Source organism: Centroberyx affinis, unplaced genomic scaffold (assembly GCF_046629955.1).
Source record: "Centroberyx affinis isolate AG114_WGS23_722 - 3 ecotype Tasmania unplaced genomic scaffold, CSIRO-AGI_Caff_v1 ptg000375l_1, whole genome shotgun sequence".
Classification (NCBI taxonomy): Eukaryota; Metazoa; Chordata; class Actinopteri; order Beryciformes; family Berycidae; genus Centroberyx; species Centroberyx affinis.
In genome coordinates this window covers 164842-179730 of record NW_027279044.1, presented here as the reverse complement: position 1 = coordinate 179730, position 14889 = coordinate 164842, and the positions used below count along the sequence as shown (strand labels likewise).

At 44.3% G+C, this 14889-nt stretch overlaps 1 protein-coding gene across 2 annotated transcripts in view; it reads right to left on the bottom strand.

The window, feature by feature from the left end:
* Positions 1-612: 612 nt before the first annotated feature.
* appa (amyloid beta (A4) precursor protein a) overlaps positions 613-14889 on the bottom strand; it is a 39922-nt gene continuing 25645 nt past the window's right edge. For both annotated transcript variants that reach the window (XM_071515883.1, XM_071515885.1), the window contains 10 exons: positions 13406-13539; positions 11819-11893; positions 11245-11403; positions 10051-10179; positions 9393-9492; positions 7810-8028; positions 7583-7636; positions 6321-6412; positions 4339-4485; positions 613-3560 (listed from right to left, as the gene is read on the bottom strand). In XM_071515883.1, the coding sequence (XP_071371984.1) occupies positions 3459-3560; positions 4339-4485; positions 6321-6412; positions 7583-7636; positions 7810-8028; positions 9393-9492; positions 10051-10179; positions 11245-11403; positions 11819-11893; positions 13406-13539 (1211 nt within the window). In that variant the 3' untranslated portion in view covers positions 613-3458. The remainder of the gene's footprint in view (positions 3561-4338; positions 4486-6320; positions 6413-7582; positions 7637-7809; positions 8029-9392; positions 9493-10050; positions 10180-11244; positions 11404-11818; positions 11894-13405; positions 13540-14889) is intronic.

Sequence of the window (14889 nt, the reverse complement as noted above, 5' to 3'; positions counted from 1 at the left end):
AGAGTTGTGTATTAAGTTCAATCCTCTGTCAGCAAGCATCCACAGTGCTTAAGTGTCTTTGAGCAAGACACTGACTCCAGTGACTGACCAGCTCCAGGACTGCTGCTCTGTAGCTGAGCCTGACCTTTGACCTCTCTACATAGAGAGGAAAACAAAACGAACACGATCTCCTTACAGGGATCAATAAAGTATGAGATTATAATCAAGCTGTTTGATACTGGAGTTAAGTGTAGTCAGGAAAACAAAGTCATCTGAAGTATTAACTGCTTGGTTATATATATTTTATATATTTAATATGTCTTAGCCCGGCAAAAGCCATATCTTGCAAAGCCTTTACCAGACAGAAACTCTACAGCAGAACTAATTCAGCGGTGTGGGAGGTGGGGATAATGTACTGTAATTGCATCGTCCATATTATATACCAATGATTACCTTACATAGACTTACATGCCTGGAGAAGAGGTGGGTGTGTTCCAGGCGCTTGCAAATTGCAAACCACTGATCAAAAACACATTACGCTGCATCACTTTGCCGACATATCTACTATTTGGCCTTCTACCCTATTTATCTTTGTTTTCTGTAACCTGAAACACATTAAGAGGACACTGCATCTGTATGTACATTCAAAACTTTATTATGGAATACAGTGTAGAAAGCGTTTTCCCAGTCAATGCAAATGGCCTGCACAATATTACACAGTGGAGAAAAATAAACCATAAGCCACAGAAAAAAAAAAAAAGATAGAAAGAAAATCCTGCTTCCTCTTCTACTCTACTGCCCTCTGTTGGGCTTATGATGAGCACCCTCTGGAAACCAAGGCGTAGGACCCCACCCCGCCCCACCGCAGCCTCAGCAGATACGTTTCACTCCAAACATGCGGCTCTTTACTCGCCATCACAAACAGATACTCAAACAGGGCGGGAGGTCACGATGTTTATTCTCCCTCGATGCCACGTCGAGACAAATAAACCGACCTAGATCCTTGCAGATGACGGGGGGATTCTTCCTTCTTACTTGTGCTGATAACTTGTTTTTATCACCGCCTGCCATTTGATCCCTGTTTTCCCTGTGGAATTGATAAGCGATAATGACAGGATGATGAACCCCCCTCCCCTTCTCCCTTCCTTCCCCTTCGTTCCCTCTCAACGCTCTCGGCGGTGAACGCCTATCATCTGTGTACGGACTACAGTGTTCTGCCTCTGAAGGAGTCGGTGTGCGTCGATGGCAGAGAGGTGAGCAGCATGCCTGAAGGGAAGGAGGGGGTGGGGGGGAGCGGGGGGGAGTGAAAATCCATTATATACAGACTGCCTGCCTGGCTATCCATCCGGAACTGCAAGTCATTTCCTCTCTAGCTCGCCCTCCTTTCTTTCCTTCCTCCTCCTCCTCCAGCACTCCACCTGTTCTAGTCGCAGAAGCTCGAATGATTAGAAAGTGAGATGGAGGAGCAGCGGGGGAGGGGGGGGGGGGGATAAAAATAACCCATTTGCGTGTTTTGCAAACACACTATAAAAAAAAGAAAAGGTGTTGGGGGGGGTTATTTCTTGCAAAACGCAGAACTGGACGAAAAACGCATAACCAGACTGAAAAAAAAGGACAAACACATACACACACAGATTTGTTCATCCTTACCCCGCCCCTCCCCTCCCACCGCAATTTCCAGTTTGTTTCCCTACCCCCCCCCTCCCCTATAACCTCGACCCGGCCTTCCCTCGACATGCCCCGTTTAAAAAACACACAGTAACATGAATCGAAAAGAAAACAACAAAAAGTGACCAAAAATTAAATAGGGTGAATTCCGAGAAGCCTCTACACAGACGTCGGCAAATGCGTAAGGATTTCCAACACAATACATTTCAGAGAAGAAGAACAATATACAAACAGGGATCAAGCCAGCCCCTCTCCTGTAGCTTCAGGAACGTAGCATGGTAACAAAAAGTCAAAAATCTAAATAAAAAGGAGGAACACACTTTTAAATCCCAAAAGCACAGATCTCTCTTAAAGTGTATTTAACATGATATCAAAGCAGAGCCCATTCATCTAGATTCATATATATTTTTCATCATTGTTTGAAGTCACGTGATCACGAGAAGATACTAAATGTACAATCTTGCTAGAATGACAATCTATACGTGAGAAAGGAATCTCTCAAGAGCAGCGTAAAGATCTTGTTCTTTTTTTTTTTTTCTCCCCCCCCCAAATCCTGTTGTCATTGTTGTTGTCGTCATCATGCACTACATAGGAACAGCTAAGATTTCGGCATTACTTCAGTACATTACACGCAATTTAAAAAAAGGACTTTACATCGGGTTGTCTTTTTTTCTTTTTTTTTTTTTTTACTCCGTTTTCGTTCTTTTTTGAAAACAAAACTGGAAACGATAGAGAAACTCTAAAATAAAAACAGCTCGTTCAGAATACATAATTACTACCGTCGTCAACGTCGTTATTATCATCAGCAACATCATCATTATCATCATCAGCGGCATCTCCACATATCCTTAAGAGCCTTGTGTGACTTAACACAGCCCAGCTGTCGTAAGAATGCACAAAGAAAAGAGGGGATGAGAGGAGGGATGGAGGAGGAGGAGGAGAGGGAGGGAGGGGAGGCTCACTTATACTCCAGTGTAGACTGTAGAGTGAGTGCAGTAGTGGTGCAGTGGGGTGGGGAGGGGCGGGCGGGACGCCAACACTGGGCCTCATTTACAAAAAATCATGTTGTTTGATTTCATGCTAGATTTTGTCATACGATCATTTCAACGAATACGATAAAAACAAATGAGAATCATGTCTGTAGCGTCCACGCCTCGGGCAAAGATGAAAAACGGCTTTTGACACGACATTTGAAAAGATCGATGTAAACCCTTGATTCTGACATGAAGACAGCTTTTTTTTGACTAATCACACCTTTGGCTTGGATTTGGTCGTTAAGCACAAACACCACTTTTGTAAATGAGGCCCAGGGTGAGCGAGACAGAGAGGGCGTCTCCTGCAGCGCTGATCCACGGTCAGATTTGCCTACGTAACTCCACGCCTAGAACCACCCCAAACCAAAAATACTATCTGAAACACTGATCCTGGCTCAGCGTGGAGAGGACACCATCTCCCTTACGGGGTGGGTTTGTTTCGATGCACTGGGCGGGGCCTTCTTTTTCAGCAGACGGAGCGATATAAAAACCCCTTTTCTCCGATTAAAGGCGCCTGTTTCAATAAAGTGAACAGACACGGTGCAAACAGGCTTGGCCACAGTGTACGCCCAGGCTAAATGAAAGAAACCCCGGCTAGATTCTCTCCATATGCTTGTAACTGACTATTTCAGTCACTCATTGGTGTGGGATTGGTCGAGGAGGATGGGGGATGGGGGGGGGGGGGGGGGGGGGGGGGATGATGGGGAGGAGGGGAGGAGGGGTGTTGATGTGTGGGAGGAGTGGTGTGTATGTGAGTGTGTACATGTGACATTCTCCTCAGTTCTGCATCTGCTCAAAGAACTTGTAGGTCGGGTTCTCATAGCCGTTCTGCTGCATCTTGGACAGGTGGCGCTCCTCGGGGGTGACGGCAGCATCCACCTGGAGGGGAGCCAGGGAGAGACGGGGTTACACACACGCACACACACACACATAAATATTCACTTGAGCATGCACACACCGTATGTATGTAAAGAGTATGCACACATATACAGGGTATCTGCAGGTTTCAGAAAAGCCAAATTTAAGACTTTTTTAAGATCTTTTTAATGCTACCTGGAATTTAATTTCAGACCAATTTAACAACTACGATTGGCCTGTTCCTAACTGCACACAGCTAATGAAAGCTCTGAAATGATGAATGGGCAGTAGAAGAAAAAGGACAACAGGAAATTAATTGTTAAAGAGACATGGAGCCCAGTTGTGCTCAGATACATTGAAAAAAAAAAAAACACATTCTGTATACTGAAGTACTAAACCTGTTCTGTTTTAATCTAGGTGTAGACCTGCAGCACAAAGAAACCTGTCATTGCATGGTGAAAAACTAAGACCTCTAATAACTGTATTTAAGACATTTTAATACGTTTTAACCCTCAAATTTAGATAATTTAAGACTTTTTCAAACTTTTTATGGACCCGTAGATACCCCAATATACATACACTCACACTCACACACACAAATACACGCACATGCGAATAAGTGCCCATCCTAGCCTGAAAAACACAAAATACATGCGCACTCACACGTGCATGTGCCTGCACAAACACACTCGCCCACACATACCAGACTGCCTGCTATATATAACAGCTTGTACACAGTACGTACACACACACACACACACACACACACACACACACACACAGGTCTGTTGTTTCTCACCTCGATGACTCCGTGGTGGATGGAGGTGTACTGCTTCTTCCTCAGCATCACCAAGGTGATGACGATAACGGTTGCTATGACGACACCTCCGACCATCAGGCCGATGATGGCACCCTTGTTGGAGCCCACATCCTCTGCAAAGAAGACCTGGGGGAGGGAGAGGGCAGACGCGGGTCAGCTGACCTGTCAGTCGCACGGCAGCGACCAATCACGAGCCGCGCTGAAACTACAGCCTGCAACCCAAATTATTTTACTATCCTGAGTGTAAAAATGCCCCGCTTCAGGCTGCGTACACCAGGGACTTGTCTTTACAGTGTTAGCTTCTTTTTCGCAGCGTTTACCATGGAAATGGTGTGTTGTTGTGCGCTCCTGACACTGCTGACTAATGAGGATATTCCCAGAGCTCAGCACACCGGGAGCTGGGAGTTAACCGTGCTTCAAAATGGTTTTCAAAAGTCATTTCCCCCAGGAACCCACTAAGCTCTAGTACCAGCTACTTCTTTTATTTAGACTGTTTGTATGTCATTAAAGGAGAATACCAGTGTCATTTAGAGTTATAGCCCATTTACTAGTGTCTACATCTAGTTTACATTTCCCGCAATCATTTTGCAATGCGTGCCTTGTGTAATTCGATTTCTTAACTTTTTTTTTTTACTGTGTCAAACCTAGCTTGAAATTAAATGCTGTCCCGACTAACAAAGACGCCCTAAATAAGAAGACATGGCTGTGACAATGAAGTTTGTAAGGGATTATTCCCTGGTGGAGACTTCCATTTCTCCCTGTGGGTGTCAGCTGATTGACAGTAAGCAGAGTGTAACGTTATGCAGCGCTGATATGAAAAACACTCAAGTCAGGCAGGATGAAATGACGATAAAACAGAAACTTTGACTAAGCCAAATGAAGACTTCATGTTTACTGTGATGGATTATCTCGCTCTGTGCAAGTTGTTTTTCATAATGTATAACAATGAAGGGCGGCAGAAGGCTCCTTCTTCTGAATGAAAACCAGTCCTGATATCTTCAACTATGGTGACTGCATACAGACAAACCAGGAATAATGTAAAGGAGAGGGACAATCTACAATATACAACATGCACAAACTTTAAAAAACGGCAGTATTATCCTTTAACTGCACTTCTTTAACAAACAGCATTGCTCTACAAATACACCCATCTTGAAACATTTAAACCCGCCCGTACCTAATATTGCAGTATGTAGGACTTAGAAAATTAATTTAAGATGGTGGGCCTACTGCAGAATAATCTTGTAGAATGCTGATTGGGGTTATGGTGAGCATAAAATTAAGGAATTAAGTTAAGGAGACAGTCTGACACACTGGCTGCTCGGTGTGAATGCGAGAAATGTGATATGTAATAAAATGTAGGGATTAAGGGGATTAAACCCTTTAGGTGAGAGGAATAAGGGTGGCGGATTTGGATTTGACTGAGCATGGATTGAGGTTTTTGAGCTGGTATTACAATACTGAAGAGAATGAATGAGTGCTGAATTGGGCTGGAGCCTCATATTGTCACTGGCTCAATACATTAACCTGTGGCTTCCCATTAAAATGCAGACATATGCAGTCAGAGGCACAAACTTAACTCTGATCTGAGGACAATGTGTTTTAGCGAGGAGCAGACAAGCGTGACACACACTTTACATTATCGTGCCGTCGTCCCCATGGACACCGGTCTCCATGGCGACGACCTTGGGAGTTTACCAGGAGGACAGAGTGGAGATGTGGACCCCGAGTGTGTTTGTGTACTTGTGACTAAGATCACATGCACCATGACAGAAATCAGTTTAATAGTGTTGATATTTGTCTCCACAGTGGAGGGAGAGAGGGAGGGAGCGAGGGAGGGGGGGGAGAGAGAGAGAGAGAGAGAGAGAGAGAGAGAGAGAGAGAGAGAGAGAGAGAGAGAGAGAGAGAGAGAGAGATGAATCATTTCCAATGAATCTGTGTGTGTGTGTGTGTGCGCATACCAGTTTCTGGTGGTGAACTTCATATTCAGTGCTCTGTCTGTCCTCCGTCTCCATCCTGAGCTCAGGAATAGCTTCCATCTTCATTCCAGTCACTGGCAAGGGAGGGAAAAGTAATATGTATTATGGATGGTGACATAAACCCACTCTCTCTCTCTCACACACACTCACGCTTGCTTGTTCACACAAACTCAAGCAAGAAGGAACAGCAGAATGTAGCATGTAACAGTAGTATGTATTGAATATAGTACACACACCGACATATACACACATATAACAATTGTGTGCATATACTGTACAAGATATAGAGGCTCTGCAGATGCATCACAAATCTGCTAGCAACCACAGCTGGTGCCATCATGGAGGTCAAGTGGAGTTACTGTGCACAACTAATGTCTAAATATATAACAGCCAGGCTAGAAAAAGAGAGAAACCTGGAACATGCTGTTGCAGTGTGGGTGGAGATCAATTCAGTAATGTTGCAAGTAAAAGTGAACAGCCTGACGAAATAGATTTGTTTCCTAATATAGATACTGTAACACTGGAAACCGGCTCGTCTTCAGCCCTTGCCCTGTTGGTCCTAGTTAAAGCACAATGAGCTGTTGCTTTAGAAGAGTCAGGTAACTTAACCTGAACAAATGGCTGCTTTTTGGCACAGCAGGCTAATTTAGAAGAGCAAATAACGTTAATGTTAACATGCAACAACTAGCTATGACTAATGCTAGCTTCTACTAGATAGGTTAGCTAGTGTGCAAATCAGATGCGTTTACAAGACAGTTATGGTTAGTTGATTACATTCAGATACCACAGTTAGCTATCTTATAAATTGATAAACACAAAATCAGTGGCAGAATGATCAGTTGCCAGTCAAAAACAGAAGAGAAATTAACCATGTATATTCAGTTCTATTAAATTATTGCAATGCAATCAGCTGTTCACAACCATTGCTGCCCAACAGGACCTCCACTATGGCCACCAGAGGGTGTGTTATGTTACCTAAAAACCATCTATACACACAAATAGGTGAACATATGTAAGGGACATGGAACAAATAATATTTGTGAAGCGTTTTCATGGCTAGTTGTAGCCTGCTTGGGTGCCAGATGGGTGGGGTGTGACAAAGTCAACTGGATAGTATCCTGATGAGGTAAACCCCACCCATCTGATATTCCAAATAGGTTAAAACAAATGCTAAGAATTATCTGGGAGCACTTTTTGAACCTGGTTGGGATGGAAACACACACATCAACATATAAAACACCCACCTGGCCGTGTGGGAAGACCTCTCTCAGGATTGGGGCGAGAGTCCACTGGCTCAACTAGAGAGAGAGAGAGAGAGAGAGAGAGAAAGAGAGAAAGAGAGAGATATGAAGAGAGTTATTATATTGTCTCTTTGAAGAGTTTATGATCTTTGATCCCTAAAAACACACAAAAAGCAGTTACTGCTCTTTGCCCATGTTGCTCATGCTCTAAGCGATCCAGTGCTATGTACCCTGGTTCTGAGTGTTGGGCTGGTTGAAGCTCTCAGGGTGGATGAAGCCGACTCCCAGGCCCAGCGAGTCCTCTTGGGGCAGCAGGTCCAGGCTGCCGGTCTGGCCGTCTCCCAGCTCCTGGTCGGGCATCAGGGCGTCGTTGCCGTAGCTCACCCTCACGTCGGTCTGCAGGTTGGCCAGCTGCTGGGCCATCTCCGCCTGCTCCCTCTGCAGGAGCTCTGCATGGAGGGAGGAGAGAGGGGGACAGAGGAGAGGGGAGGAAGGGAGGGGTGTGGTATTCAGAGGTTCCAGTTAGTGTTATGCTTTCAAAATTATATTCACTCATCCATCTATCCATCCATCCACTTGTTTCCAGTTAAAATGTTCCAGTATAGTGAATAATGTTGTGCTGGTTCCTTGAAGAATTATTACTTTGCTAAAAAAAACAAGACAAAGTGTTTATTATTGTTTGTGCATCATGCTGTGTTTTTATGTTTCTGCTTCCACAGAGAAGCCACATTAAAGACAACTTCCCATCCTGTGACACAGACAATAAAGTTTTAGGACTCAGAAGGGACAGAGACCATCTAAGAACAAGAGTGTATGTTGTTCAAACTCATTTTTTTTAAACATGGTGCATAAGCACGACTGAATGCTGCTTTTTTTCTCTGTGGGTGTGTGTGTGTTTTGCCGGGGCAGTACAGACTGTGACAGACTCGGAGACAGAGACACAGATGGCTGTGTGACGCACACAACTCCAATAAACCCAAAAACCCACAGAAACCTAGCAAATGGAGGGGAGCGAGGGAGGGACAGAGGGAGGGAAAGGGATTTATCATCCTAGCAAACAGTTTCATTTGACTAAGAACAGAAGAATTAGGCCAAATGGCTCCAATGCCCTTATCAGCACAATTTTTTGGGAGGGTTGGAATTCAGAGAATTCAATCCCCCTATTACATGTAGTGTAATTAGGAAATTGTTTCTTCGCCCACATCGTTCTCAGACAGAAATCCATGTAATGTCACCAGAGGGATAAAAGTGCACTCTGAACCCCCTGAACACAAACACTAGACTTGCACAGTTTGTCGTCAGTCTCATTTAGTCATTATTATGTCTTTGTAACTTTATTTGCAATTAAACTAAGATAAAAAACAGGTTCATCATATAACTGGGAGAAACTGCTTGGAGGAGGCATTGAGAAAAAGACAGACATCTAAAAACTCTTCTTCTCAAGAAGTAGCTCATATCACACTCCCCACTGAATGATCTTCACTCTCTGCTCAGCAGTTGCTCTAAAACAAAAAAATCCCTTCTAAAAAATCCCTTCTCTCTAAAGAAATCCCTTCTCTCCATCTCCTTAGCTCTTCTTCTGTTTCTTTTTTTGTAGCACTTTGCTCTTACATGACTGTTCGCTGGTCACAGGAATATTGTAAGGACACTAATTTTGGTGATCTAGAAACCGGAGCTTATTCTACTGTTGCTGCAAGTCGCTCTGGATAAGAGCATCAGCTAAATTCCTGAAATGTAAAAATGTAAAGCTTCAAAGTGTGAGTGAAACCACTAGAAAAGTGTGATTCTTGAGTGTCTGGGGCTACACACTCACCGACTTGGTCCTGGATATCGTCGGCCACACCGGGCACCTTGTAGAGCAGCCCCAGAGACTGGTTCATGCGCTCCTCGATGACACGCAGGTGGGTCAGCACCTGTGGCACACACACATACACACACAAACACAAACACAATGCGTTAACCTTGCGCAAAGATAGTCAAGTGGCTGATTCCCTCGTCTCTGTAACCACTTATGTGCCTCCACTGGCCTAAGATTGAATCCCACTAGAGCTTCCTCTCCTTGTGTCTCCTCTGCTCTCTCCTTTGTTACTTTCCTCCTCTTGATAAAAAATAAAAACACAGGTGAGTGGCCTGCCTACTGTCCTTGCAAAAAATAAAAGCTTTATTTATATAACACTGAACTAAAAGCAGAGTTTCCTAAGTGCCTTACAGGAAGGCATAAAAACAAGAATAGTAAAAGACGTAAGGAGGAGATTTAAAAAAAAAGGAAACATTCAAAAGAAAATTTGTAAGAACAAAAGGGAATAGGAAACAACACATGGTCAAAAGGTGAGCAAAAATAAAGTCTATAAATAGTTGTTTTAAAAAGTGATTTAAAATTCCTCAGGCAGGGCTACAGTCTACGGGCCCTGACGAAAGCACAATAACCATTACACAGCAATACTTAAATAATTCAGTGTTAATATATGAACCTGAGGTCTGATCTGCGCGGCCTTCTTGGGATCCACCATGCGGACGTGTTCAAAGTGTTTGAGGGTGTGCTGCCTGTCCTTCTGCTCAGCGCGCACATACTTCTTCAACAGGCTGAAGACGTGGCGGGGCTGGAAGGCAGAGAGCGAGAGAGAGTTAGTGAGAGAGAGAGAAGTTAAAAGAGGGGGCGAGAGATTCATAGAGATAGAAGAGAGAAACATAGAGGGTCAAGAGAGGAGGAAGGGATAGAGGGAAAGGAGAGTTTGATAGTTTTTGCTCATATACATTCTGGCACACAAGAACTATGGGCCTCATTTAAACACTGATCTTAATCCAAATCCCCAAATCAGTCAATGACATTGTTTTTCTCCAATTTTCTGTGGCAAAAGAGAAGATTAATTTAGATCATTATTCCATGGGTATAATTTCATAAATGAATCAAATCCTTTGAAATGATAATGGAATCAGTGATTAAGTAAAACCATACTTTTATAAATGAAAGCAGGAGATGTATGACCGTGTTAAATATGTGTAGTGTGATAAGAATGTCAATTTTCAAAGTGTGTGTGTGTGTGTGTGTCCTGCACATTGTCCTGCACAAGCCTTGTATCCCCAAAAAGTCAACTGACTGCTTTCCTCCATTGCCACCCAATCATTTATGAAATTTTATTAAGCATAAATAATGGCTCGGGTTGTTTTGTTTAGCTTAGTTCATTTGCACAGTGATAAAACATAGAAGCAAAGAGATTAAAACACACAGTCATAAAATATGATGATAAAAAACAAAGCAGAGATGAAAATCACTTATTTGTACAGGTGAGATAAAAATCCCCAAGGGACTTATGAAAGCATCCCACCTCAAAACAAACAAAAAGGGAGAACAAAACAGAAACAACAAAAATAAAATCAGATAAGCCAAAAAACAAGTGCATGAGATAACAGAATCTAAAGAGCAACAGATACAAGAAGGTGGAAAATGGTAATACAAGAGTAAGATCTACAATATGATGAGAAAAAAAAAAAAAATGAAGGAAATGAAATCACAGGGGAAGCGAATTTGATAACGATTGTTCCTATGGGTCATGAAACTCTGTAAATCATCAGCACCAGTTACAGTAAAAGAGGACACTGTTGAATTGTGTGTGTGTGTGTGTGTGTGTGTGTGTGTGTGTGTGTGTGTGTGTGTGTTGGCCTACCCTGGGCGGGTCCTGCTGCAGGGCGGTCAGGTAGCTCTCCAGAGCCAGGCGGCGGCGGTCGTTGAGCAGAGCCTCCACCCGGGCCATGTGGGTCTCCACCAGCTGCTGCCGCTCGCTGGCCGCCTCGTGCTCCAGAGCCTCCACCTTCTCCTGGAAACGCTGCACACACACACACACACACACACACACACACACACACACACACACACAGGAACATGAATGCTGGCACTCATGCACAGTTTCACATATGTAAAAACGCAGGTGGTCATCACACAGGCGCATGCACAAACACACAGGAAACATATGAACACACACACAACCATATGGGAACCTATGGATCATATGGATAATTTTCCCAGTAATCTGAATAACACACACATATAAAATGTATGAACACACACCCTCACCCACATCCACACTCCTTGCACACACACATACGCAACCATGTGGCAACATATGGATTGAAATTGGCACAATAATTTGAAAATACATATAAAAACATGACAAAATATGACATTGAAGCAACCTTGGGTGCCTCTGTGTGTGTGTGTGTGTGTGTGTGTGTGTCTCTGACCTGGATGACAGCCTTCTTGTCAGCGCGTGGCAGACTCTTGGCCTCCCTCTCAGCCTCCTCCCACTCCCTCATCACCTGAAGAAGAAGAAGGACAAACACACACGGGTTACACATCGGACTGGTCAATCTACAGTTAACTGTATACATGTTGTATCACAGGCTGGGTTTATACTGGAGCAGAACAGCTGATTGCTGTTTGAGGCACGGATCTGATCTTTTCACAGCTGTCTAATTGGGGGAAAATCAGATTTTTCACACAGCTGTAAAAAGATATGATCTGTGCCGCAGAGGTTAAATATCATCGTTCATGCCTGTGTAAATCATTCCGTTAGAGTTTAGAGTTTGCTTTATAAGTTGTAGGGAAATTTACATGTATGCTAAGTGAATGTGTGATGGGATAAGCGCTGTAAATGCCCTCCAAACCTTTCTGTTCTCTTTTTCAGGTCAGTTCCATTTTCCTTAGAAAGATGACTTTATGTTTCTCCGTCCCTCCCTTCCTCTCTGACTCACTGTGTGCGCTCATTAATTCAACCCGGACCTTTGCCTGTCACATGACCGTAGAGCGTCCGTACAGGTGTAGTGAACTGTGTGAAATCAGAAGACTTTGCGCCTGTAGCTACGCATGCCAAAACAAACAGTGAAGCAGGGCCAAGCTCCCACTATATCTAATAAAAATCGAAGAAAAGAGGCAAACACGGCCGTCCCGCAGCCTGGCGGTAGCAGACCTGCGCACAGCGGAGCACCGACCCCATGTGGGCAAAAGTCACCCTTACTGCTGCGCTAGGTTGTCATTGTTCTCGTCTCCAGCTTTGGAAACTGTGACTTCATTGCGGGCCATCTGGCTCTCCACCGGAGAGCGGGCCGGTTGATTAAAGAACACAATTAAAGTTGCATCGGCTTCCGTCGGCTCGCCCGACGGGGATTACCGAACGCACCCATTGTTCATCTTACTTGCCACACCTTTCCTCTCTCCCCCTTCCTCTTCCTCCATTTTCTATTCATACAAGCACAGTTCTCCAGTCCCGCTCCCCTCTCTCTCCCTGCTACAGAGGAAATCCTCCTCTCTCTCCCTGGTCACGATCACCCGTCCAAACTACATGTAGTGGCTCAGTCAGTCTACGGATTTATAATTTCTTTTCTCCAACACCGGTAAAATTTCCTGGAAACGGCAGGATGTTTTCTAGGGTTGACTGGAAACGAACCTGAAAACATTATACAAAATATATATATACTTAGAGTAAAAAGAACTAAAACCCAGCTCACAATGCTGGGCGACATGACATGATGATAAAATTAACACCAAACCAACATGATGCTAGATAGGCATCAGACTCTGGGGTTCGCCTCTATCTGGATGCTTGAAGTGGCCATGTTGCACGTTGATTATTTAAACATGCTGTCTCTGTTCCTGCTTCAAGGCTCCATCAAGACGGCTGTCCTCACTCGCTCCTTTCCTCTCCTTCCTCTCCGCACATTTCCCCTCCCACCACCATACTTAAAAACACTCATCTGTAGTTTTCCACCTCCTGGCTTCATCCCCTTTCTTCTAATTTCCCATTCGGTTCCTTCCTTTCTTTCCGTCAGTACCTGGGACATCCTTTCGCGGTGCTTGGCCTCCAGGCTCTCCTTGGCCTTCTGGAAGTGGGCGTGCTCGTTCTCGTCGCCGGGCGTCTCCAGGTAGTGGTCCACGGCGTCGGGGGGGCTGGGCGTGGCTGTGGGTACTGTGAGGGGGGAGGGGGGGGGGGACAAAGATGGTGTGAGGCGGAAGGATGGGAATGAAGGGAAAAGAGAGAGCGAGGAAGAGTGTGCGGGGGAAAAAGAGGAAGAGGGACAATGGAGGAAAAGGGGAATGAGAGAGAGGAGGGGGGAAAAGACTTAATTTCATCATATACGTTTGCTTGGTTGATTTGGGACTGGCTGTGTTGCTTCAGCACACACACACACACACAAAACACACAGCCCGTAGTGGGTTAATAGGGTTAGTGTCAGATCAAGAGAAAGAAAACAAGCTAGTAGTCGTAGCTTGAAGCCAGCGTTCTCTACAAGCAAACAAGGAAACGCCTCAAATGACCCATAGTCCCTTTTGAACATAGACAAAGCCCCTCTCTCATTTATGTAACTTCATTCAGCTCTCATGCCAAAATACTGCTGCTGGAATCTATCCTGCGGGCTCCACAGCGTAGATTACACTGTGCTCTATGGTTGACTTACCACTGGTGAGTCTAATTAAACATCGAGAGGAATATAAATGGATCACTTATTGCACGAAAACAGGATTTAATCAGTGGAGGGTCGATAATCTTTCACAAGTGTGCTATCAAAGGAGATTGGTGTTGCTTGTGTCCTGTGTGTGTGTGTGTGTGTGTGTGTGTGTGTGTGTGTGTGTGTGTGTGTGTGTGTGTGTGTGTGTGTGTGTGTGTGTGTGTGTGTGTGTGTGCATGCGTGAAGGTCGCGCGGCATGTGAAACGTCTGAGGAGAGCGCATGACTGCACAGAGACACAAAAACAACGGAGATGTTTTTCACTTTGACCTGAGCCAAGTATTTTGTTATCCTCCATTCCTCAATATCCACCACACCGCAAAACCATTTCACTCCTGACTGCTGGTAATCTGTGAATTCCTTGTTTTTTTTTTGTTTTTTTGTCTCCATTCTTTGGTGCCAAGCGCTCATTTTTGTGGCGTTTCTGCACTGCTCTTCCCAGAGATCACCTGATCTCAGTCAAATCAAACAGTGTGTCCAGTACTGTGACGTCTTTTTCCTTGGATTTTCTGTTCATGTTTCTGTAGGTTTTCTCTGTTCTTTGTCTGTTCAGTCATGGTGGCTATCACTGCTCATGCTAACTACCCAGCTCTTCTTCTACTTATTCCAAACAAACTGCTGTTGCTGCTGCCACATCGCTTCCTGAACGCCAGAGGATTTTTCCCAAGAACAGATACCAGGTGTTTAGAACAGCAAATGTATAAGCTTTCATGAACTGGCTATAGGCTGAATCACTATTGTGTTATATCAATGGGCAATAGAGAACGAAGAAATATAACACACATTTAATTAGTATGAAAATTCCTACTTT